Source organism: Rhineura floridana, chromosome 17 (assembly GCF_030035675.1).
Source record: "Rhineura floridana isolate rRhiFlo1 chromosome 17, rRhiFlo1.hap2, whole genome shotgun sequence".
Lineage (NCBI taxonomy): Eukaryota > Metazoa > Chordata > Lepidosauria > Squamata > Rhineuridae > Rhineura > Rhineura floridana.
Window position 1 is genome coordinate 10,584,584 of NC_084496.1, and position 26,233 is coordinate 10,610,816.

The 26,233-nt window shown below is 44.3% G+C and overlaps 3 protein-coding genes across 8 annotated transcripts in view; 1 reads left to right on the forward strand and 2 right to left on the reverse strand.

The window, feature by feature from the left end:
* SPSB3 (splA/ryanodine receptor domain and SOCS box containing 3) overlaps nt 1–3,426 on the forward strand; it is a 24,441-nt gene extending 21,015 nt beyond the window's left edge. For all 4 annotated transcript variants that reach the window (XM_061599580.1, XM_061599583.1, XM_061599582.1 and 1 more), the window contains exons 6-7: nt 1,725–1,850; nt 2,470–3,426. In XM_061599580.1, coding sequence (XP_061455564.1) covers nt 1,725–1,850; nt 2,470–2,810 — 467 coding nt within the window. In that variant the 3' untranslated portion in view covers nt 2,811–3,426. The remainder of the gene's footprint in view (nt 1–1,724; nt 1,851–2,469) is intronic.
* EME2 (essential meiotic structure-specific endonuclease subunit 2) overlaps nt 1–24,711 on the reverse strand; it is a 25,764-nt gene extending 1,053 nt beyond the window's left edge. For 2 of the 3 annotated variants that reach the window (XM_061599579.1, XM_061599576.1), the window contains exons 1-9: nt 24,445–24,711; nt 23,344–23,861; nt 22,366–22,502; nt 21,321–21,413; nt 11,750–11,874; nt 10,319–10,418; nt 9,784–9,899; nt 9,004–9,193; nt 7,263–7,433 (exon numbers count right to left, since the gene is read on the reverse strand). In XM_061599579.1, the coding sequence (XP_061455563.1) occupies nt 7,263–7,433; nt 9,004–9,193; nt 9,784–9,899; nt 10,319–10,418; nt 11,750–11,874; nt 21,321–21,413; nt 22,366–22,502; nt 23,344–23,815 (1,404 nt within the window). In that variant the 5' untranslated portion in view covers nt 23,816–23,861; nt 24,445–24,711. Of the gene's footprint in view, nt 1–18; nt 7,434–9,003; nt 9,194–9,783; nt 9,900–10,318; nt 10,419–11,749; nt 11,875–21,320; nt 21,414–22,365; nt 22,503–23,343; nt 23,862–24,444 lie in introns of those variants that run through there. The other variant, XM_061599578.1, reaches the window with a different exon arrangement.
* The window catches only part of LOC133371915 (tudor domain-containing protein 7-like), a 158,521-nt gene that overhangs the window by 100,565 nt on the left and 31,723 nt on the right, over nt 1–26,233 (reverse strand). The gene's annotated exons all lie outside the window — the stretch shown is intronic.

The window sequence follows — 26,233 nt, forward strand, 5'->3', positions numbered from 1 at the left end:
CAATAATTGACCTTTGTTTTTATTTATTTATTTATTTAATTCAATTTATATACCGCCCACAGCCCGAAGGCTCTCAGGGCGGTGCGCAACATAGGATAAAATACAACAAAATCACAAAAACAGTAGAGCATAAATATTAAACAATAAACAACCTAATATACATTAAAAGCTTAAAAAAATAGATTAAAATGCCTGGGAGAATAAAAAGGTTTTCACCTGGCACCGAAAAGATAAAAGTGTAGGCGCCAGGCGGACCTCATCAGGGAGACTGTTCCATAATTCGGGGGCAGCCACTGAAAAGGCCCTAGATCTTGTTACGATCCTCCGAGCTTCTCTGTGAGTCGGAACTCGGAGGAGGGCCTTAGATGTTGAACGTAGTGAACGGGTAGGTTCATATCGGGAGAGGCGTTCCGCTAGGTATTGTGGTCCCGCGCCGTGTAAGGCTTTATAAGTCAAAACTAGCACTTTGAATTGTATTTAGTTTTTTAAAAAAATTCTATGGTTGTTTTAAATATGTAAACCGATTTGATTTTAACAAAATAGCAGTATACAAATATTTTTATAAATAAGAAAATAAAACTAAAGGAGTTGGATAAGTCATGGCTGAGTAAAGGGGTAAATATATGTGTATATATATGTATGCGTATATATAGTTTATGCATTTGTAACTGTAAAAGTGGAATTACTAGCTTCTTTTTACAAAGCAGAGCCTTTTGAGAGGGAGGTATTTATTTGAGGTTAAGGTATAAAGGATTTGGTCATGGGAAAGCCCTGCTGTGCCAGCAATCAGTAGTCTAGATGCATGTGCAGCTATGGGAATGGGCTAGTGCATGTGGCAGGTACCTTTAAATGTTACTGGATGTGCATAGGAAACTTGTTTAGGTAAGGGCTTTTCCTTGTGGCTCAAACACTGTTTAAGTCAAGTATAGAGTACAGTCCAGCTTCAGGAAGTTCCACATTTATATTCTTGTTCTGTGCATCCTTACTTTATAGGTTATCAGAGAATTTGCACATGTAGGTAAAATGGCATCTTCAAACTTGCAAGTGTTGGTTTACTACCTATGTATCTTGGCTTGCTGTATGTGTAAAATCACTAGCTGTTATAAACAAAATGACTTTGGCAAAAATTTGGCCAGTGAAAAATCAAGTACACAGCTAGCGGTTACCTGTTAGTGTTAAGATTTACCAGGTATATCAGGGCAAGTCACCATACTGAGAAGTTTGCAATCTAACTGTGTCAACAGAGGCAGGAAATGGTAGTGAGAGTGAACTCAGGGACATGCACTTTCCTTGGTTACAGGAGGAGATGGGGTTTAAGGGATGGTGCCAAAGGCTTCATGGAACAGATGAATTTTGAGGAGGGATTTGAGAATTAATAGGCTACATCATGCCGGTGTTTTGGGAGGCAGTTCCAGGCATACAGGACATCGGGGGAGAGGGCAGATGGGAGCAGGTGGTCTTGGAGCGAGACCAATTGTATTATTGTACCTGGCTCCTTAGGAGGTAGGTTTTTGCCAGTTCCTGGTCTTGTATTTGAATTAATGGATCAAGACACACATGCTTGACTGCTCTCTCCAAAATAGTGGCAGGTTGGCTTATATATAACTGTTAAAGAACTAGGAACATTACTATCTTGATGTTCTAAGGACAAGGAGGAATATACAGGCAGACAGGACTATACTACAGTGTGCGCTGTGTAATTGTGGCTGCCAATTGCCCTCTAGGACTCCTCCATCACAAGGGAGACCAAATCAACTTCTCGACAAGGTTTGGCCGAGGCTCCATTATTGGAGTGCATCTGGACACCTGGCATGGGACTCTGACCTTTTTCAAAAACAGGAAATGCATTGGTAAGCTTTAAGCTGGCCTAACATTGGCATGGCTGAAAATTCTAATCCACAGCTTTGAAATGAGGGGGAATACTGGGGGAATCTAGAGCTAAAACTTTAAGGGAAAGGCTCTTGATTTTTTAAAAAATTGGAGACACTGTCTCTTCCACTCTCAATTTCAAACTTTTTGTGTAAACACTGGGAAGATGTCAGAGGTCTTGGTTGCTAGTGCTACCTGAGCCTCCCAAGCATTTGCCCGACTGTTGGAAGGCTGTTTGGAAATAGTACAATGAGCATTAAACCAGCAGTATGTGTATCTAAGGCAGCTACTCACATGTTATGCTTTGTCCTTCACACCTGCATAGTTGTGATTATGGTACAACATCATAGGAACATAACTGGTGTCTGGACAGTTCTCATTGTGCACAGAGAAATTCTACAACTACACACTGCTGTTGTCCTTATTGGCACTTCCAAGTCCACAATGGAAGTTTTCATTGTAGAAACGTCAGGGGATAGAGGGACCCCACTCTGCGTGGCCATGGCCAATGGCAGAAGATTAGGTTATTGTGTCTAGTCGTTTTCTATGTCTGTGGCCATGTGTTTACCTCAGGTCTCCTTTGCTGATGTTTCCATTCAGGAGTTGCTGCCACCAAACTGCAGAACAAGAGATTTTACCCCATGGTGTGTTCAACGGCCGCTAAAAGCAGCATGAAACTCATCCGCTCCTGCACCACCCACACCTCCCTGCAGTACCTTTGCTGTTACCGTCTCCGCCAGCTGCTTCCTGACTATGTGGACACACTGGAGGTTCTGCCCCTTCCCCCAGGACTTAAGCAAATTCTGCACAACAAACTAGGCTGGGTGCTGAGCATGAATTGTGGCTCACAACAGCCATCTTCCCCCTCGGGAAGCGATTCAGAAAGCTCTTGCAGTTCAGAGGCAGAGGAATGCCAACGGAAGAGATGCAGAAGGACATAACTCTTCTTTTTTTAAAGACTGTCTTGAAGAATGAGGATTTTTCCTCAGTGTCTCTAGAAGGGTGGTTCAATATGTCCTCTGAATGAGGGCATCTCTTTTGAATTCAAATATTTTTCTTGCCCTCTACCAAAATCTTGGAACTCGGCAAGTGTTTTCTGCTTTGGAAAGACCTACATTCAGGAGGCAAGTGACTCCTGCAGCCTGATTGTCCTAGTTTGCCCACTTTTCTGGAAGAGGCTGTCTGAACCTCAAGCTTCCAGCAGCCAAACAGGACGAGGAGTCCTTCCTTCCATCAACCAAATGAATGACACTCAATTGATGATGAAACATGAGAAGCTAATGTGCAGTATTGGTTGGCTACTTGCAAGTGATGCCTCCTGATACTTTGGGACCTGGGAGACAGCAATCTTTAGAGAGATAAAAAGGGCTCTTAACATCTGTGAGTGTTTCAGTGCTTTGGCACAGACAGCTCTGGGGAAAAGTTAACTTGCTAGACTGTCACTGTAAGAACTGCGAGTCCTGCAACTTCAACTGCTTTGCATGTCTACCTGCTGCTTCTCCTGTACTGAACTATATGAAATCATATAATTAAAATACAAATTGTGTTGATTTATGAGGAGGTAAACACATGGGTCTTATTGTGACCATCTAAAGGAGCTTTAGTTTCCATTACAGAAGTTGAAATGTGCTTCTTTAAGTTCCCCAGTGACTTGGTTCAGACATACCAAGCCATTACATGAATGACCCTTGAACTTTCTTCACCCGCCTCTGCTCTTATTTCCATCTCCTTTTTCACAAGTCATAGTATGCCAATGCATCTGAATGGGGTGCACCACAATCTTGTTCTAGGAATCTGTCCCACCCTTCAAATTCACAAGGTGGCTTACAATAATACAGAAAGCAGGTTGAAAATGCTAAAAGAGCAGCTTAAGAGTCTCATTGAGATTGAAAAAATGGTTTACGTAAGGGATGAGCGGGTAGACTTCAGGTTTGCACAAATCTACATAGGTTTCTAAATCTCTGGGTATCTATTTTGGTGACCAGAACCTTGCTGTCTACATTCTAGCCAGGTGCAAAATAGTGGCTAAGGTGTGTGCACATACACTTAAGAGTTAACTAATAGAGTGCCTCTGAGCAGAGTTTGGTTTTAGGGCCAGAAATGAGTTTATGCTCCCTTGGTCTACTACTGGTTTTCCTCTGAGCTTTATTTGTGGCAGCAACCTAATTTAGAAAGTAAGAGCCTTTTTGCCGCTGTTGGTAAAGACTTAAGAATTAGACGCTTGCTGCTATACAGCATAGCACACAGATACCCATCTCCTGTCCATTCTTGGTTCATTTTTTAATGTATTTCTCATAGCCTGCCCAAATAATTCCAGGGAATTTTAAACATATGAATAATTAAAACCAAATTACAAGAGTAGCAAAACAGTGCAGCAATACTGCAGGAGGGAAAACATCTCATCCCAAAGTCTGGACAGAGGTAAATCCTGACAGACAGTGCAGCGATGATATAAGATGCACTCAGGAAGTATTCCACAATCTAGGGGCTATAACAGAAGGCCATCTTGTGCCACTGCCTGTCTAGTCCCACAATGTGGCGGTACTGCTAACATTTGGGCACGTTGATACAGGAGGATGTGCTTCAGGTTTTTTTAAAATTTAACTAGTTTAAAAGGGTTAGGGGAAATAAAAGGTCTTTACCACGTGCTGAAACAATACCAACAGAAGTTCCATGTGAGCTTCCTGGGCACTAAAATTGTGGAATGTTCTTCCTATCCCTGAGAAGGCCCTTTCCCTAATAACCGTCACCATACCTCCAGTGGTAGAAGAATCCAGCTAAGGGTTTCTTACAAAGATCTTAAGTGTATGGTCAGTGGAGACTGGTATTCTTCAGTTACCATGGTCCTAAGTTATGCAGGGTTTTTTGAGTTTGCCATAATAGGAGCAAGCTATGTGACCCCATTAGTTTTTCCATGAAGGAACCCACTGGCACTAATTTTAAAGCAATGGTCTGCTTATGGTAGAATATTTTTTAAAAAAATGGGAAAAAGACACAGGTAGAACTACTGCAGTAACACTGGCTCACTTTAGCTGTAAAGCCAGATCATAAAGAAATGTTACTGTGAGTTGATTACAATCACAGACCAATAACTTAATAAAAAGGAATTGTATAATACAGATTTGCATGGAGTTCTTTACCATCTGCTCCCTAATTTGTATTAACAGAAAATGTAGCAACCTTTTCAGTCTTTAGGCTGTAATCCAGTACACACTTACCTGGGAGTAAGTCCCAGTGAACCTTACTTGTGAGTAGGCGTGTACTGGATTGCAGCTTTAGTTGTTTCTTAAACAGATCAATTTCAGTGGGTTTCCTACAGAGTTCTTAATAAAGGAACTTTCAGATGCAGTGGTAGACTATGACTGACAGCTCTCAGTCTCTGGCCTCTATACAGGGATACCCCGCTTAAAGTCGCTTCACTTAACATCGCCTCGCTATAACATACATGCTCCATACGCCACCATCCCCTGCTTAACGTATGCGTGCTTCGCAATAACAGACACTTAACGGCATGACGGCGCTGCCATCTAGTGGCGATTGCAGTGCAGTACATGCATAGGTAATTGCTTCACTTTAAGTACATTTTCACTTTACATACGCTCTGGTCCCATTGCGTATGTTAAAGTGGGGTATGCCCAGAGCTTGGAAAAGTTACTTTTTTGAACTACAGCTCCCATCAGCCTAATCCAGTGGCCATGTTGCCTAGGGCTGATGGGAGTTGTAGTTCAAAAAAGTAACTTTTCCAAGCTTTGGGTATGCCTGTATGCAGTTAACAAGCTACAGGTCAACCACCTAATCAGAAGCCATGCTTCAGAGTAGGTTTTCATGTCATCGAAGGCGGCAATCCAATACATGTCTACTCAGAAATAAGCTCAACTGGGTTCAATGGTCTCAGGTGTGTGTTGGATTGCAGCCTAAATTGACAAACTGTTAAGGGGTAGACCTTCATTTACCAAGGCAAAGGCTTGGAGGGGAGGAAAGCAGACAAGTAGGGCTGGGGAACCTGTGGCCGTCCAGCCGTTGGTGAACTGCAACTCCCATCGGCTCCAGCAACGATGATGAATGATAGGGGAGTTGTAATTCTGCAACATCCAGAGAACCAGAGGTTCCCCATCCCAGTCTTAAACCATGGTTTGCAATGGTGTTTGGAAACTCTTGATTAACAAGGACTAATTCCTACAGCTTCTCATTAGTTGAGGGAATTCACTGTGGAGATGGCCACTTGCGAAAATACTTTTTAAAATAGGTTGGAAAACAGGCCTGTCAACACGTTTGTAGAGTTCTCAATAACTCAGCCAATCTGCCCTGGTGGTGTCACTTACCTTCCTATGGTTCTGTTAACATCAGGAGGGCCACAGGTTACCCATCCCTGCTATTAGCCAAGTTGTATCCTGAATAACTATGCCTAATCCTCTTTTAAGACCATCTGAATTGATGGCCATCACCCTGCGTTGTGGAGGTAAATTCCACAGTACTGTGCACTGTGCAAACTACATCCTTTTGTCTGTCCTGAATCACCCACCTTTGTTAAATGATCCTAAGTTCTAGTATTATGAGAGATATACCTATCTCCACTTTTGCCACCCCGTGCATAATTTATAGATATCTATTATGCATCATTCCCTCCCTTTACCATTTTTCTAAACCAAAAAACCTTGAACATTATCACCATCCCTTGTAAGCAAAATGACTGTACCAATCTGGTGTTGGGAGGTCAAATGTACTTCAGTCCCAATAATTTTGGTTGCCCTATTATCATTAATTTTATATCCTGCCCAGGGTGGTAAACAAGCAATAAAAACATCTCAAAAGCCATTCCAATAAAGATGCAGACTGGGAGAAAAGTCTCTATTTAAAATGCTTGATGACAGAGGAAGGTGTTCAGTTTGCACCAAAAAAGACAAAGATGGTCCCTGTCTAATATAGAAGGGAAGGGAATTTCAAAGGGTAGGCATCATGACATTAAAGCCCCAATCCCTATATTGTGTGGAATGACTCTCCTGCTAGGATGATATCTGCAGGTAGCCCTCACCTGTAGAACACAGTGATCAACTAGTTATATAAAGGGGTGGGACGATATTTCAGATAGCTGCACCTTTTCCAGGTCTACAGTATCCTTTTTGGAGATGTGGCAACCAGAATTGCACAGCGTTCTAAGCAGGGTCACACCATAGATTTGTTTGCAGGTGTCATGATAAAGCTACTGCAGGGCACCCTCCCTCACTGAAGGAGAATTTCACAGGAGGAGGGGAGAACAGAATTCAAGAGGGTTAATAGTATTTGCACACAATATGTTTACTGATTTGTAGAGGCCCAGTCTGCGATAATCAGTGCTACAGAAACAGATTTGGTGGCTGAGAAAAAGGAGCTCCTGGCCTATCACTGTTTCTCACCTAGGCACTCAGGTCCAAAACAAGCTCTGGATTGGTAGATACCATAAAGAGGTAGATCCGACGGGACAAGTCTGGGCCAATACGCCGCTGTCTCTCATTTTCTTCAGTCCTGACCGGAATGTCGCTTAGGAGGAGCTGTTTTTCCTTTTCTGTGCGGCACTCTCTGTAGGCCTTAGAAGAAGAGGATAATAAATTGCTGTGGACATCCTGATCATTCCTCCCATCATCATCAAAAGTAGAGCTCCGCTGAACCTATATTATAACCTAACATGTAGAAGATTAAATAGGTACTAAATAATTGATTCAATGTGCCCAGAGAGGGTTATAGATCATTAGATTCTTACCAGGGCGTAGTTTAGCATTCCTATTTCCTTGTAGACCAAGAACAGCCCTCAAGCCCCTTCAGCTACTTCCGTTCAAATGTATAACATCATGGCTCTTAAGGGGGTGAGGTGCAATAGTTTAGTGTGCTGGTGTTCATCTGGTGGGCTGGGATCTACTAATGATCCATGTCTTGGTATTAGTTGCGTTGGACCAGTATCAGCTCTACCATTTTCTCTCTCTTTTATTTAGCTTTTAAAAACGGAATGGTTAGATAGGTATACCAAGGAAGAGAAGGCTGCTGTGCCTTTACCACTTGAAGATATAGAATTTTCTGTAGGAAGGCAAGGGTCAAGGCTCTGGCCTCTTCCACTGGCATGTAGCCCCTGGAAGACTGCCCAGGAGGGAATGCAGCCCTTGAGCTAAAAAATAAGTTCTACGCCCCTGCTATGTATTAACAGCGAATGCATTCTTCGAGGGTGGATGCTTAAAGAGCCAAAACCCCAACTTCGCACACATGATGGAAGTAGCCACAGGCTTGAAGGAAGGTTTGCAGAAATACTGTTCCAAAAAAAAAATATTTAGGAAGATTTAAAAAAACTAAGGGGGATTTCCTAAGGGGGAAATCCTCCCCAAAACAGTTCAATGTGAACACATCCAAACAGGCATAGAATGCTGACCGACTGTTGGGAACAAAAGAATCCTAGAAGAAGCTGGCTAGCTGGAATCTTGAACAAAGGCATTCCATCCTCAGATATTTGCTGCAGTTCCTACTTCCGTCCATTAGATGTAGTTCCTGCCCTCTTGGGCAGCAGAGAAAAAAACCCTGCTCTGTTTGACAGCCCTCCCAGCGCCTAATTTCTATCCCTAGCCTTCCTCAGCCTCCCTTCCTTCTCTAAGAACATAAAGAGCCCTGCTGGATCAAGCCAGTGGCGTATCTAGCTCAGCTTCCTGTTCTCACAGTGGCCAGCCGGATGCCGGTGGGAAGCCAGCAAGCAGGATCTGAGTGCAAGAGCGCTCTCACTTCCTGTGGTCTCCAGCAACTGGTACTCACAGGCATACTGTCTCCGACAGTGGAGATAGAAGATAGCCATCACGGTTAGCAGCCACTGAGAGCCTGATCCCTCCATGAATTTGTCTAGTCCTCTTTTAAGGCCATCCAATTTGGTGGCCATCATTGCCTCCTGTGGGAGCAAATTCTGTAGTTTAACTATGCGCTGTGTGAAGAAGTACTTTCTGCCAGCGTTCAGCTTCACTGGCTGTCCACAAGGTTCTAGTGTTATCAGAGAGAGAGAGAGAGAGAAAAAAAAAACTTCTGATTTCCCCACGCCATGCATCATTTTATGCAGTCCTATCATGTCGCCTCTCTGCAAGGGCTATCTATTGGCTAATGACAAAGCAATCAAAGGTGTCAGCTGACCTGGAACAGCAGGCTCGGTGAAGGATACGTTTCGGCAATGGCCGCCGCCATGGCAGGGCTGACTCGGTTGAACTGCTGGAGTTGCCTTGACCAGGCCTGTCGGAGTCCCGTCCCATCCTTGTGCACTCGTACACCACTGGCCCATCTGCCATCGGTGCAGAAGGAGAAAGGCCAGTTTTCCTGCTGCTTCCTGTGGGAGGAGGCACCAGGGATGGTGACAGGTTGCTCAGAATGAAATCTCTTTAAATACGGAATGACAGCCCTAACAGCACAAACCTCAGAAGACGAGTCCCATTTAACCCACAAACTTTTAGATAAATATGCAGACATCTTCACAGCATGAGCTATGTTTCAGAAGAAAAATACGATGCATTCAAGTAGGAGGCATCTGAGAAAAGGCACGTTATGTGCTCTGTTAGATGCTGTATGATTTTTAATTGTATTTTTATTGCTTCTTATCATAGAATATAAAAGAAGCAAGAAAAATACAGGTAACATTCAATATGAATATATAATATCAACATGCCATGGACCACCTGAATGAAGCTCAGGGATCCCGATATGGGAACTCCTGTTATAGACCATGCAAAAAGCCCCATTTATTGCTTAGCTTCCCCTTCTTCTAAAAGAACTGGGAGACCTCCTTTTGGTTCACCCTTGTCATGCACACATGAGAGTCATTTCTATCTTATAAAATGCCCTTCAGAGACTCGCGGCTAGAACGAATCAGCTTTGCAAGGCTGCACAGATTTGCCACGACAACATGGCAAAGGCACTCACTTATAAGGACGCTGTGCAATTGCTTTGGTCATTGCAGAAACGTGCTGGGCAAAATCCTGCCATGTCTCCAGGGATGAGACGCACGCGTTACTCCAGAGTTGCAGCACCACCAGAGCCTGAAGAAGGAAGAGGCAGACAGCCTAAATAGGGAGAATAAACACAGACACACACAGGCCTAAATCTAACACAGATTTATGCTTGCTTAAGACCACTGAAATCTATGGGCTTAAGCATCTCTAACTCAAGGACTCTTAATAACATAAAAATGCCCTGCTGGATCAGGCCAAAAGCCTATCTTGTCCTAGCATCCTGTTCTAACAGTGGCCAATCAGATGCCTTGGGAAGCCTGCAAGCAGGACATGAGTGCAACATCACTTGCGAGTCTCACCAACTAGCATTGAGGCATATTGCTTCCAACAGTGGAGGAATAACATAGCCTTGTGGCTCGGAGCCCTTGATAGCCTTATCCTCCTTGCCCAAATAATAGAATGTGTCACCTTCCTACAGCTGGACCTCTCCTGGCAATTGTCTTCACCTCCTCTATTTGATGGTCTGTCATCGGCAATTCTGGACCAAGCTGGAATCCTGAGGCCTGTGCCTTTTCCTCCTCCTGGTGTCCGTGATGCTGGTTATACCTAGGCAGTACAGATGAGAATATCAAATTACTAGCTTTCAGGCTCTTGCGATTAAAACAATATATATGTTATATAGAACTGGTTTAATATTAGGCTGTACTTTTACTACATAAGCTTATTCTGTTGCTGACATGACCTTAATTTGCAGAAAACAAACAACTGCACAGGAATTCTGAACAGAGGATTTTGGAGTTAGTATCACTGGCTCTGCAGAAAATTTTAGAAGCGATCCCCAAGTAAAGAGGTTAAAAGGGGAGAGAGAGAGAGTAAGCAGGACACTTTTTTCACCACATGGTTCAACCTTATTGACTAATCAACCGGGGTGTGGATGATCCCTGCCATTGGCCTATCCACAGAAGTGGATTCTGTAACACCTTTTACACCTCCCTTTCCCCCCTTTTGGATGCCTTTTTTCTTCGTAGCTGTCTCTTTACTGCCATGTTTGGACAATCTGGAAATTAAGCATTGCAAATGCCTCCTAGTGTAACCACTTATTCTATATGCCGACTCGCCCTTGCTTTTATTCTATATTTCTTTTATACCTTTTACTGCTGATCCTGTTTCCCTTTTTGGAAATATTCAAATATTGATTAAAAAACTATGGGGGGGAAAAGAGAGGGAAAAAGACAGTAGTTACACATTGTGTTGCCCCTTCAAGAAAGAAAGCCCCTGGATAGTGGCCTGTACAATTTTTGTGATCTTATGGAATATACATCTGTAGGAAATGGCTTATCTTTGCCGATCTTATCATGGCAGACAAAAGAAAAAACTTCTTCACACAGTGCATAGTTAAACTATGGCAGCCGTTCTCGGAGGATGTAGCGATGGCCACTGAGTTGGATGGCTTGAAAGAGGTTTAGAAAAATTCACAGCTGAAAAATCTACAATGACTACTAGTCACCATGGTTATGCTCTTCCCCCATGGTTGGAGTACCAGTTGCTAGAAACCGCAGGAAGGGAGAGTGCCCTTGTGCTCAGGTCCTGCTTGCAGTCTTCCCAAGAGGCAGCTGGTTGGCCACTGTGAGAACAGGACAATGGCCTAGACAGGCCTTTGACCGGACCCAGCAGAGCTTATTCATCGTTTCTGTTCTCCCAGTCAAGCGCAGACCAAGATTTCTTTGTCACATCTCAACTCTGTCTTTATCTCTTTCTGCACTTTTGCTTTACCATAAGGAGGGCATCCAGTGCCGTCATGAAGCAAACTGAAGAAGCTGGGGATTGAACTTGGGGCCTTCTCCATGCCAAGCACAGGCTCCACCACCAAGACATTTCCTGCATGGAAGACAGGTCACTCCTCACCCCGGATTTAGCTACCCTCCCAATACACGTACCATCGGTAGGCATCTAGTCCAACGACAACCACACTGTAGGAGATGGAATGATGACCTTCCAGGTTGTTAAAAGGCAACAGTTGGGTGAGATCCGGCATATTCTGCTGTCTGCCAGAGTGGATGCTCTGAAATAAAAGCAAGCCAGGGTCACACATGTACACACACAAAGAGCCCACAAACAGCCTTTCCATAAGAACTTTAAAAAACCGCTTTGGGTCCAGCTAGTCCAATTTCTCAAGTGTGTGCAGAGTAATTTGGGTTAGTTTTCCTAATTTAGACATGGGTGTGTGGAGATAGAGTATATGAATATTTATTGTTACGGTTCTTAGACCAGCAGACAAAGATACAAAATGAGAAGATAAAACGAAATAAGGTTTGATAGTAAAAACAGTTAAAACAATTAAGCCCAAAGTAGTGCTGGAAGTAAATTTCTGTTGAGGTCAGTACTATATAAGTGCTCAGTGGTCAGAGTCCTTCTGCAACATATGGCCGCTGCGCAGAAGCTTGCCACCTTGGCGGTCACTTCTAAAGTGGCGTCCGATAAAAGAAATTGGGCATAAAAGGCCTCATCCCGGCCGGGGATAGGAGACAGAGTATATACGGCCCGACTTCTACAGCATTATGGTCCCTGTTGATCGGTTTGCACTTCCTGAACGTCTCGTTGAGGGGTGCCAATGGCACGAGCATGTTGTGACATAGCACACTATGGTGATATCCGGGATGCGTTACTCTGACTGGCTGTAGGTGGGGCTGCTTTTGAAAATAAAGCTCCAGCTAGCGCAACATGTTGCTGCTTCCCCACTGAGGGGATTGAGCTGACATGTTGTCAGTGGGCTGCCAAAGCTTTCTGTTGCTGTTATGGATGTGTTGAGTGTGTTGAAATATTTTAATGAACTGCAGGTATTTTGTATGAGCCTGTTAATGGTATAATGTATTTGTATTTACAAGTTGCTTGGAGACCTTTGGTTAACTAGTGACTAACATGCCCAATAAATAATAATATATTGCAACTATATATTTATGCTCCAGTGCCCTGCTGCAATCCTGCAGCCAGAGTAACAGACAAAGCTGCCTTATACCAAGTCAGACCACTGGTCTATCTATCTCAGTGTTGCCTACACTGATTGGCAGCAATTCTCCAGGGGTTCAGGCAGGAGTCTTTCCCAGCCCTACCTGGAGATGCCAAGGATTGCGCATGCAAAGTGGATGCTCAGCTACCACTGAGCTATGGTCCATCCTTTCCCTGGGAGCTAGTCCCATTGAACTCAAATGAGGCTTGCTTCCAAGCAGATAGGATCACACTGCAAGTCTGTAAACAAACTCATTTACAGACTTGCTGTGTGATGAAATCACATATTTCCCCTCGGCTTCCCCTTGCCTTGGACTTTCCCTCCCTTCCTCTTATTGCTTCCCCAACACTGAATTTTAGATTGTAAGCTCCTCTGGGTACAGATCTCTTGAAAAATACCCTGCACTTTGATGGTAGTATATACATTAATAAATGATAATATATCACCTATTTTGAAACATCTGTGCTGGCTGCCAATTTGCAGCTGATTTTGACCTTCAACAGCACAATCCTGGGCGTGTCTACTGAGATGCAAGTCCCACTGAGCTTAATGGGACTTACTCCTAAATCAGTTTCAGTTTATTGTTTACTGCCTGGCCATAGGCCTTAGCAGGAGATGCCGGTACAGAAGGAAATTTAAATAATCATATAATTTATACAAATTTATAAATACAAAACACGCTGTCGTTACCCACCAAAAAACAGGGATTAAAACATGTACTTAACAACTGCTGTCAGGCCGGCTGCTTGTCGGCTAGATACTTTACCCGAAGCTTCGAGGCCGCTAGGGCAAAGAGAGCCACACGGTATGAAATCTCCAGGTCAGTGTCTGACAGAAGAAACAATAGAAGGAACTAACTGCTCTGGGCCCCCACAAGGCAAAAGCCCATCCAAAAAGTTGGCCTGAGGGTGTTTGTAAAGTGGACATCTTCCACCTCGGGGGCTCCACAGATACATAGCCGCTGGGTCCATGGAGTGCTATTATATCGGCCAGACAAAGATGCAGTTGGCATTGTCTGGAACCTGAGAGCTGTAAATGTGTCGTAATTTTAAAGCTGAGATCTAGTCCAGATAGTTTGCTCTGCAATGATCATGTTTAAAAAGGCCATACCACTTGGAGAACTTAGAATTCATTATTGACAGTCTGTCAAGCCAAGCACTATGATGGAAAATGGCCTCCTTGAGGCTTAACTTGCTGGTTTGGTCTAATAGAATCCGTTGAGAAATATGGTATAGCTGACAGATCTTAGCCAGTTGAGAAGACCAAAACTTGTCCAGCAAAGCGATTTCAACACCTATGTTTAGGGTTGACTTGGAAGAGGATGTGAACTGGCCCTCCAGTAGTTTAGTAGGGCCACATGAATTCTGGCTCTAATGGAAGGAAAACCTACCTCTGATCTTAAAAGGGCTGCTGGGGAACTTGATGGTAAGAATAGTTTTTAAAAAAAAATATTTTGAATTGACTCTAGTATATCTAAATATGAGTCCTCCCATCCCCAAACTGGGGCCCCATACAGTATCTGTGCAAGTACCTTGCTCTGGTAGATTTTCAATGCCGGGGTGATCAAATTACCCCCCACTGAACGAGAAAAGGTGAGTATTGAACCACACGTTCTCAAGGCGGCCGTTTTTGTAAATTCAATGTGCTTCTTCCAAGAGAGGGAGTCGGTAAAATGGACACCTAGATATTTGAAGGTCCTACATTGTTCAATTGACTGACCATTGAGTGACCATTTGTGGATAGACCTTTTGCCGAAAACCATAATCTTGGTTTTGGTGCAATTTACTTGAAGATTTTCGGAATCACAATAGCTGGCCAGTCTTATCAGGCCCCGTCTCAGTCTGACACGGGTGAGAGACAATAAAATCATATCATCCACGTAAAGGAGTAACGCTACTTTCCTAGCACCCAATGAGGGGGGAAAGAGATCTGGGCCCGAAGTCGCTTTGACAATATCATTTAGATAAAAATTAAATAAAAAAGGGGCCAAAAGACAGCCCTGTTTTACCCCTGATGTGACTGAGAAAGGGTCTGTTAGGGAGCCTTTGATACCCACCCTAACTCTAGCAGAGTTATCGGTATATAGTGCCTGTAGCAAAAGCAATAGGCGTCTATCAATATTAGATTTGGCCAGTTTCTCCCAGAGCCTAGCTCTATCTACAGAATCAAAGGCGGCTGCCAAATCAACAAATGCTGTATATAGATGTTTAGTTGGGCCGCTAATTGATTGTCTGGCTATAAAGGAAAGAGTGGCACAATGATCTATTGTGCTTTGGCCTTTTCTGAACCCTGCTTGTTCTGGAAAGATAATTTGGTTTTCCTCCTCCCAGTCCTCCAGTTTCTGCAAAAGAAATTTGGCGTAAAATTTGGCTCCAATATCCAACAGGCTGATAGGGCGATAATTATTTGGATCTTGCCGCTCCCCCTTTTTATAAATTGGAACAATAATACTTTGGTTCCACCCGTTGGGGAGCACGCCCGTATTGTTTATTTGGGTAAACAATCTGGCGAGGACCGGTGCCCACCAATCAGGAAAGTTTATAAACATTTCAGGGGGCAGCATGTCCTCACTGGGTGCCTTCCCAGAACTAAGGGAAGCAATAAGTTCTTTAATGTGGCTGGGTGTGAGTGGAGGCCAAAATGGAGACGAGGGCTCACTTCGCGGGAGGAGGGGCTCTCGAGCTAACGGCTGAGCTTGATGGCTTTCGGCAAAGTGATCGTACCACACTCTTGCAGGGATCAGACATGGGGTCAGGGGGAAATTGGAGCGAGACCCTCTGGCAACCAGCTCCCAAAATCGTCTGTCGTTTTTATCCTTGACTGCTTGTGACAGAGATTGCCAGCCAGTTCTAACAAAGGACTCCTTTTTATGTTTAAGCAGAGCCTTGTAGTTTGATCTTAAAACTGTTAAGTTCTCCCGGGAAAAATTTAGTGGGTCTCTGATAGCCCTCCTGGCATAATTCATCAGGTATTTCCTGGCCTGTTTGCACTCTTTATCAAACCAACTCTTGGCCCGATGATTGATAGGTCCCTGTAGAGGAGACTGGGTTAACCAGGGTCTCAGAGCATTGATAATGTCTTGATATTGAGTTAGGGGTTCTCCCTTCCCTGTTATAAGGTTTTGCCTACATAATTGGAGGGGAGCACTAACCAATAATTGTGATATTGAAGCATATGTGGTTGGAGACCAGCGGATTCTTCTTTCTGTTGGCAGATGGCCCTCATGAATAAACCAGTGAGAGGGTAAAAGAGAATGGGGGATCTTAAGGAATAGCAAAAGAGGAAAGTGATCACTTTCAACCCTATTCCCTACATCGAAACTTAGTACCTCTGAAAATAAAGCCCCCGAAACAAATATATAATCGATCACGCTAGCTCCTCTGTTGGTCAAATAAGGATATGCTCCATGGGATATATCCAGCTGGGAGCCATGAAGGCACTCCAGGTGGAGCAGATTGATTATCTCGGCTAACCTACGTTCCTGTTTATTGGACTGCGTATCCTGGGAAACCCTAGCATCCAACTGCGGTGTAAAACATGGGCACTGATTCGAAGAGGCCTCAACCAAGGAGCTGCTCGTTCCCAATCTGGCATTAAAATCACCACATAAGATTATATTTGTACCGGGAAATAGGTGCCCCACTTCCGTCAATGTATCAGACAATTGGTCCCAAATGGAGTCCACTATCACAGATCTGGCTATAGCTGGAGGAAAGTAAACGTTAATGCAAATAAGTGGGCCAAAACGATTATCTTCCAGTCTAACAACTTGCATATATTGTGGACAGCCAAGGGACAAAACCTCCCATTCTATCAGGAGATCAACAGAAATAAATGTACAAAGGCCGCCACTGGCTCGACCTGTAGAACGATATTTAATTGCAAGGCTGGAAAAAGCTCGATATCCTTGGAGGAACGGAACTTTCTCAGAGGATACCCATGTTTCCTGGAGGCAAATGATCTTATATTTTTGCAAATAAGATACCCATTCTGTGTCGTAAAATTTATTGTCCCATCCCATTATGTTCCAAGAAAGAATTGAAAGAAGTCAATCTTGGGACGCTGTGATGTCATCATCCTCAGGAAAGTAGACGCAACCATTTGCCTTAATATGGGAAGTTGGGGGTTTCTGGCTCGGTGTACCACATTCCCCCAAGTTTGTTCCAGCAGTGCACAGGGATCCCTCCACTCCCTCGTCCATTCTTCCTCGTGGCTCAGCCAGCTTTGCAGAGCGTAATACCTTTGCATTGATGGATATAGGAACAGGGTGATGTCTCTCCGCCTGAGGCACAGCCGGAGGGGGGGAGTTGCCCAATTCGCCTTCCTCTAAGTGCCTCATCTTTTGCCAGGCATCTGGAAAAATAGAGTTGACCTGCACTCTCTTTAAGAAAGGGAGAGAGGTAGTTTCCACGGACCCTGCCGGGCAAAAGTTACACCCAGCTTGGCCGTTTTCCCCCAAACCGGGTCCTGCTTCTAGGCGGCCATTGGTAAAGGGGGGAGGTTTGTACCCCTTTCCGTTTTTTTCCCCACCCGATGGAGATAGAGGCCTAGATGACTGCAGATGGATATTCTCAAGGTGGAGCTTCATTTGATCCAATCTGGATAAGATCTCCAGTCTGCCTCTAGATGGGAGGGAGGAAAACGAATGTAACAAGGCCTTTTCGTCCTCGTCAAGGGGATCGAAAGGCCAAATGGTCGGCTGTTTCACGCCCTGTAAGGCTGAGGCCAATAAACTGTCGGTTACTTGTGGAGTGTCTTTATCACCTGAGATGTAAAGTTCAGCAGGATCCAAAGCAGGCTGAACACTCAAGCTCTTTAAATTTGGTTTTGAAGCTTGCGAGTGGGGATCACATTGCGTCTTTCGAGGAATCAAAGGGTAAGGAGATGCTTTGTTTTCAAAATATCAGCGAATGACAACACCTTGCCTTATTAAAGTCTGTTTAAAATAGAGAAGGTTTTTGGGCAGCTTCGTCGAAGTGAAGGAAACTACTGCTCATGCGTTAATTCCGTTAAAATATAGGTATTCCACCTCTATTATGTCCCTCAATTGGAGGGAAATTGGGACGCAGAATGATAAAAACTCCAATAAGTGTAGTTTCCGATCAAGTTGGGACAATAGGCCAGGTAGCTTGGGGAAGTTTTCGAGGACAATCTTACGTTGGACCCAAGCTAACTTCCACTTGTAAGGATATAATGGGTCTGGCTGGTCAATAAGTAAAGCCTGCATAGATAGGTCCTCATGTTCCACTACCTCTCCACTGAAATTTCTTTCTTGGCCCCTTGCTGATTCTTTTTGTTGCGGCATGGCCAGGGCAGAAAAATCCATCTTTGATGTAACGACCTCTAGCTGTTTCGGAGAGTCCTTCTTAAAAATTTCTTGGGTGGGGACATCCTCTTTACTCTTAGCCTGCAGCTGAGGTTGACCCAAAAGTGCAAATAATTTCTGAAAGTTCATCTTATTGCCTCTTATCGTCTTTAAGTTTTTCAAATTCTTAGTTTTTTTTGCCTTGGGTGGAATCTTTTTCTTTTCCTTCTTAGTAGCCTCACTGGTAAAAGCAGGTGGGGCTAAAGGAGCAACTTCTGAAGGAGCTTTTACTGAAGGGATCACCCATACAGAGGCCGAGGCTTCCCTCTGGGATTGAACAGACGATTTTAAGTGAAACTCCACGAGGGTCGTTAAAAGCTGATTACATTCAGCAAGTAAGGCTTTTATGTGAACTAATTCAGCAGCCAATTTACACACGCCCTCAAATGTAGGGGGGTGCTGGTTACAATCGATCACACTTGCTTGTGTTCCACAGTTTTGTAGTTCTAATGTCTTATGGATATTAGTGACGTGTCTCTTCGCCCTCTCCTCTGATTTTCTTGGCTCCGAAGATCTGCCACTTTCCATGAGAGAGCTCTCATTCTCCAGAACTCCTGCGTCAAGAGGGGGTTGTAAAGCTCTTTCCAGTTCCTCAATCTCTACCCTCGCTATTTCAGAAGCCAGGTTCGGGGTTGAGGACGAGTCCTCTTTCCATTGTATGAGGTCTTTAGTTGTAAAAGACCAATCACGGGGCGTCGGTGTTGCCGAAAAAGTTTGTATAGGCGGGTCCTCCTGCTGGCTGTTTGAAAGGACCAGGAAAAAATGGGCAATCTTTTGCTGGTTTTCTCTAACATCATTCTCAGAGGAGAGCGAGGGGCTCAAGGCCATCTTCTTTCACTGTCTGTTGTTCCCGGAAGATATATCTTTAAGTGGCGAACTGACGTCTAACATTCTCCGAGCCTTCCTGGTCAAAACCATTTATGCGGATATTTATAATCTATGAAAGTTGTAAAATGTTCAGGTTTATTTTTTATAAAAACACACACCGCAACTGGGTATTTAAACAGCACACACAAGCGCACACAACAGCCATGGGATCTGCAGATGTTGTTGGGACTATAACTCCCCTCATCCCTAGCCAGCAAAGACAATGGGAGTTATCCAACAACATCTGGAGACCTAAAGATAGGGAGGGCTGGTGCACAGGATTGTAGCCTAAAGTCCTTAATGATCTGGCTCCCAATTATCTCATGGACTCTTTCCTCCAACACAAGCCCACGAGGACCTTTTCAGCTGAGGCCCTAATACCTTTGGGACACTCTCCCAAGAGAAGCTGCTAACAGCTCCCTCCCGACTGTCTTTTCCAAGGCAAGGCGTAAGAGCTTCTTTTTCCAGAAAAAGCCTTTTCATTGACTCTGATCAAAGTTGCTGCTAATGTATTCTGTACTGATGATTTGAAATGTTTTATGTGACCTTACTGCATTCTAAAACGTTTGATCTTTGTATGCTGCTTTGACACTCCCCTCCATTTAAAAAGCAGCACAGAACATTTATAAAGATATATGCAAATTACCATATTGACTACTGTAATTGTGCAAACGTCAGTGGCTATTAACTCTCTCCCTTGAATATGTGCAGAGGGGGAAGATATTTATTTCAAAGCAAAAATCTCCAAGCTGTATACACTAAATATATACAATGCTGTTATCAAGGTGGCATCTTGACTTCAGTGGTGAGAAGGACATCAAGGAAAGGGATATGTGGATTATCATTTGTACTATTAAATGTAAACTTGATAGATGGATGGATAGAGTTGATGTAATTGTTTAAATTGTCTGGACAAATGATAAAGAGAGTTTAGAACAATTTAAAAATCAACAGATTTGTCAACAGATCCAGCAGCATTGACTAAAAGGGAGAACTTTTGGATATACTTTCTTGACACATTGGCACCACATGGCCTGAACCTGGAGGACAGTACCACCACTACTTAGCTTCTGCAAATGAAGCCCCTCTGAGCGTTCCATCCTCAAAGCTCTGTAACTGCCACCTTGGTAACAGCATTTGTATGTTGGCAGCTGATGAAGGCGGAAGCTGAAACCTCTGTTTGGTTAATCACAATTACGTTCATATATATATATTAGGTGATTAATGGAATCCTTATAGGGATCCAGAGCAAGCTTGAGTGAAGTTCTGTTTGTTGCTTTCAAAACTGTCTGTATAAGTGGATAAAACAAGGTCCAGTCTTGTAGGTCAGGGAAGTCTTCACAAGACATCTGAAGCAAAGGATGGTTGCTTCTTCAAAAGTGGCAGAGGGAAGGGCATTCAGCAGAAAATGCTGGTTTTCAGGTCACCACTCTACTATATTCTATAGGGTGCGGTTCCATAAGGAGAATTTCCCCAGCTGATGCTGTGTGATCTTACAGGTTTGTACAGGGGCAGGTGATCTTTCAGGTAAGCAGGTCCCGAGTTATTCAGGGCTTCAGATATTAACGACAAGAATCTGAATGTGACCTGATCGGCAGCCAGTTACACTCTCTACTAATCTAACGACTTTGTTCTATGCCGTATAAGCCCACCCAACCATGGCTCCCTGTTCTTCCCGGCTCACCTTTTACCTTAAGGCTTCCAGCACTCATCACCTCTTGGATCCTGCCTGCTGCAGCCTAGCTCTCTCAGTGCTGCCTGTCACTTACTTAGCTCTTCGGTGCCAAGGCCTCGCCTCCCTAGACGTGTGCAGATAAGACAAAACCTCTGAAGCATGCCCACATGTTTAGTTGGAGGTCCTACTTGTGTTTAATTGTACTATGGGTCCCTCCATGTTTTTGATCACATCCTCAGTATAGTGAGGTGTAGAAAGAAGCACATCCCAGTAAGAAATTGGTTAAACAGAGTTACTAGGAAGTAAGTCTCCGTTTCCAGTGGGACTTACTTTTGAGTAAGTATGCATAAGACTGCAACCATAAATGGTTCAAATGCAACATCTGAATAATTCCATTTTTTAAATTCCAGTCTGGGCCCAGAAGCAGTCTTTAAATTATCTTAGGGCCCCTCTGTGACAGAATACTTCCTACCTTGCCCTAGCCCTGCAACAGTTCCCCGATGCAATCTATGGGGTTTGTTGAAAGTGGCCACAGGACAATGCCTTCTGGGTGGCATATTTAAACACCAAATACAACACAAACTATTACTGTACCTGCATTAAAGAGAAGAGGTGTCTGAGAAAATCCCAAGGCTCCAATAAGACCAAGATCTCCCTTTCTTCTTCAGCCTGTTCCTGTGGGCCATCCTACAAAAATAAAGACAACCTGTATTGAAAGGACCTCTTCACACAGTGCATAATTGTCAGGTGAAATTGACTCCCTCAAGATCAAAGCCAGAGGCTTAGATGGTGTTAAAACAGGTGTGAGGCAGCCTTGTCCCTCCAGATGTTGCTGAACCACAACTCCTGTCTGCCCCAGCAAGAATGGCCAGGGATGATGGGAGATGTAGCTTCTGGAGGACCAAAAGTTCCCCATTCCTGCTTGAAAAAAAGATAAGCCAAATTCGTGGAAGCCTATTAAAATCTAAATGGGACCTCCAGATTAAGGGCATGTCACTGAATAACCATTACTGAGGGCCAATGGCAGAAGAGAGTTCTTGCCTTCACTGCCTGTTTGTGAGCTTCCTCAAAGTCAACAGTGACCAGATTTGGACCTGCTTTGCTACATCAAATTTGCTGTTTCATGTGCCTTCAGACCACAGCTCCAAAAATGGCTATCCTCCTGGAAACTGTTACGCTTTTATTTAAACTTTATTTGAAAAAGTTCTGCCTTTTTCAGTTCAGTCGAAGGGTATCAAGCAACCACAAATTCCAACCACACACATAGTCAAGAATCACCAGTAAGCTATTACTTGCTGACTTGCAAAATCATTCCAAAACTGAATAAATGAAGGTATTAAAAATATTAAAACCACAATTTCTCCATCATTCTCCGTCAGTCTTAACAAAGCTGACTTGATGCAGTCCATGTTCTTGACTACCAGTCATGTTTTGCAGAAGGATCCATTTAAAGGTTGCTTCCACGTGTGGCATAATGAATATGTTAATTATGAGCTTCAGTTTCCGTTTAAATGGCTTGTTTTTCTGCCTGCCTAAAAGGGCTGTCAACAGCAGATGAGCATGCGACTCAGGTAGAAAAACCACCCATTTTACCCACACTTTGCCTGGCTAACAGCAGAGCATAGCTTCAGATACTCACCATACAAGGCATACTACTGGAGAGATCTCTCTTCCAGGTTATGCTGCGTGGAATTGTCTGAGGTTCAATGTGATATTTATACTCCAAAGACTCTAAAGCTCCCAGCAAAGCATCTGAACCAGGATCCTCTAGAAGACCTGATGGGGAAGGATCATACAAATGGTCTAAACATGATGGGCCTGATCCACATCTCAGTTGTGCCAAATAGCACTGTGCGGCACTGTGCCAAAGGCCCTCCTCTAAACCCCAAAATACCTAGTGCCATGAGACTGCACAGCCCACTTGTTCTGCAAACAGTCGGATAGAACTGATAGAAGCAGCTCTAACAGATCCCAGTGAGGACCAGCAGGCCTGTGGTACCCTATTCCCAGAGGGAGTTGCAGCAGTTGCTCTGACTAAACCCATCAGCATTGGTGTTTTGTTGTGCTGCCTAAGTCCAACACTAACCACTACAATGGTGGTGGGGAGAAGGTAGGTTAGGATCTATAGGTAGATAGATTTGCAGTTGACCAGGCAAGGACTTGATTGCCAAATGTTTTAAAACAGCACACACACACACAAAGAGCAACTTCTCATCTGTTCCCTACTTACCCCCTCCCTCAATTAGGCTAATAAAATGATGAAAGCTTGGGGGAATCAGGAGTGGAGTTTGGTATCAAAGGCCCGCGAACTCAATTATGGGACTGAAAACAAACTCTTAGCCTGAGCATATACTCAGTGACACCCTGCTGCTTAATTCTAAACGTATGTCGTTTCCCCTATCACCATTTTGCACCTGGCACAAGTTGATGGACCTCTAATACCAACTTGCTGCTTCCTCCCACCAGTTGCTTATTAATGGTTATTTCATACAATTTAAAACTGAAATTGAACACCGCCTTAAAAGTCCATTACATCAGAAAAGGATTCAACCAAAAGCCTTGTCGTTTTGCCTCTTAATTAAACTGGGCATCAACATTGCAATAGAATCAGCCCTACCTGGATCCACACACACAGTCATGAGCTTCGTACACTGATCTGGCCGAAGAGATTTGAAGGCAGCAGCATTTTCCTTTCGTCTCTCTTTCTCTAGAGCACACTGCTCTTTTCTTCTCCTTCTCTCTTCTTTCTTGAGTTCCCTTTCAAGCTTTTGTGCTTTCGCTTTGGTCTGTGCTGTTTCCAGTCCTTTTGTAGACCTCTTTTTCTTCCTTTTCTCTGGAGAGCAAGATCCTGCTTGTGGCAGGGATGAGAAGAAAGGCAGCTCCTTGGGTTCATTTGCACTTACGCACATTTCCAACTTCTCTTTGGGCACATGGTCCCAATCACCAGCTGCCAAGGGGCTTCCACCAGTCGCCAAGTCCCGCAATTCAATGTCATTGTCTCCTTCAGAATCTGAGATCTCCCAAGTGACAGCTCTTTTGACAAGCTGAGCAGTTCTGTCAAGAGCATCATTCTTTTTACCTTCCTCCATGCTTTAGTCTATCCTCTTGCATGTATACGTGGCCTCTTTAGAAAGTCTGTTTAGGAAAGCAGAAGCATTTGCACAGTCCCAGGCAGTTTTGTAACATACCAAAAATGCTACATGATTTGTTTTTAAAGAAGCTTCAGTAAGAAATCTCCATTGAGACTTCACAGGTTCAGAACTTAGGTTCTCATCATAAAAAGCAAAGTGCTGTTTTAAGAACAACAATGATACTGCCATGACAAAATCAATGACTTTTCAATCTGCCTAACATGCATATGTACAGAGACATGCACAAGTAAAATCTTCTTATAAAGCCAGGCCACACAACAACTTGAAACCCACAAATTACTAGGAGGCTTTACAATTTTCAGCACCACAGTTAAGTAGCAGAACTAACAAACCTGCCTAGAAGCAGAGGAGGCCATACTTACAAGCCCAGTTATCCTGATCCTCCTCCAGTTCCACAGTAGCAGACGCAGCCCCCTCCCCTTCCCATAGCTGTTGTGCGATAGGTAAAGAGATTTCATAGGTCAAGCCTTATTTTTAAGACTCTACCACTTCACATTTGAAAGAACACATTATGTTATGCAATATAACTGAACCAAGCCCCCCGTCCTCACCCCAACCCAACTCACCTTTCAATATTTCCATCTTCAATAATCCAGCCTAAGCTGACAAAACATTTTATCTGGGCGGTTGAACAATGATAGAAAATGACAGCAAACAGCGACCATCAAGCACAGAATAGGGGAGTAAAACCCCCACAGCTCTATAGTCCCTCACCCCCCAAATGCCCGGCAGGTACAGTAGCACCAAGCCCTCAACCTCCTCCTCCTCCTCCTCCTCCATTTGTAAAGATGGGCCTATTGTCAAGCAACTCCCCTCCCCTCAGAAATCTATGCAGAGGAAGCATCTCTGGAGCGCGTCCTTCTAAACCGCCCCCGCGGAAACAGGTTGCTGCTTGGAGCGCTCCGTGCGACGACGCTGAAGTTGGTTCCTAGTTCCCAGTTCCTTATTTGTGTGAAATTTCAGTCACTAACAAAGAAGAAAAGTTGACAGGTACAGCAACGTCAATCCAAATTTAAAATGCCCCTGAACCCCAAAATAAATAATGGGGTACCCTGTATGATATATCGCTGTAATCAGGAGACTCTCCCTGTCAAGACTGACAATAAATTTATACAATCAAAATCATCAGGATTCTGATATTATCATAAATACATAATGATGTCATAAAATCATGAATCATAAGTAACTGGGGGTACACACCCCAAAATCTGCTCTGGGCCACGACAAATCATACACCCCCGGAAAGCGGAGGGTGTCCCCTACAAGATGCCACTGCGTCCCGCCTGGCCCAGAGCCTCTGCTGGGTGCAGGGCACATGGGAGGGCATCTATGCAAAATCAAACTGGACAAAAACTTACAGGAAAAAATAAGTAACTGGGCGTACACACCCCAAAATCTGCTCTGGGCCAGGACAAATCGTATACCCCCGGAAAGGGGAGGGTGTCTCCTACAAGATGCCACTGCGTCCCACCCGGACCAGAGCCTCTGCTGGGCACCAGGCACTCATGAGGGCATCTATGCAAAATCAAACTGGACAAAAACACGCAGAAAAAAAAGTAACTGGGGGTACACACCCCAAAATCTGCTCTGGGCCAGGACAAGTCATATACCCCCGGAAAGGGGAGGGTGTCCCCTACAAGATGCCAGTGCGTCCCGCCTGGCCCAGAGCCTCTGCTGGGTGCAGGGCACATGGGAGGGCATCTATGCAAAATCAAACTGGACAAAAACACGCAGAAAAAAATAAGTAACTGGGGGTACACACCCCAAAATCTGCTCTGGGCCACGACAAATCATACACCCCAGGAAAGGGGAGGGTGTCCCCTACAAGATGCCACTGCGTCCTGCCTGGCCCAGAGCCTCTGCTGGGTGCAAGGCACATGGGAGGGCATCTATGCAAAATCAAACTGGACAAAAACTTAGAGGAAAAAATAAGTAACTGGGGGTACACACCCCAAAATCTGCTCTGGGCCAGGACAAATTGTATACCCCCGGAAAGGGGAGGGTGTCCCCTACAAGATGCCACTGCGTCCCGCCCGGACCAGAGCCTCTGCTGGGCACCAGGCACTCATGAGGGCATCTATGCAAAATCAAACTGGACAAAAACACGCAGAAAAAAATAAGTAACTGGGGGTACACACCCCAAAATCTGCTCTGGGCCAGGACAAATCATACACCCCAGGAAAGGGGAGGGTGTCCCCTACAAGATGCCACTGCGTCCCGCCTGGCCCAGAGCCTCTGCTGGGTGCAAGGCACATGGGAGGGCATCTATGCAAAATCAAACTGGACAAAAACTTAGAGGAAAAAATAAGTAACTGGGGGTACACACCCCAAAATCTGCTCTGGGCCAGGACAAAT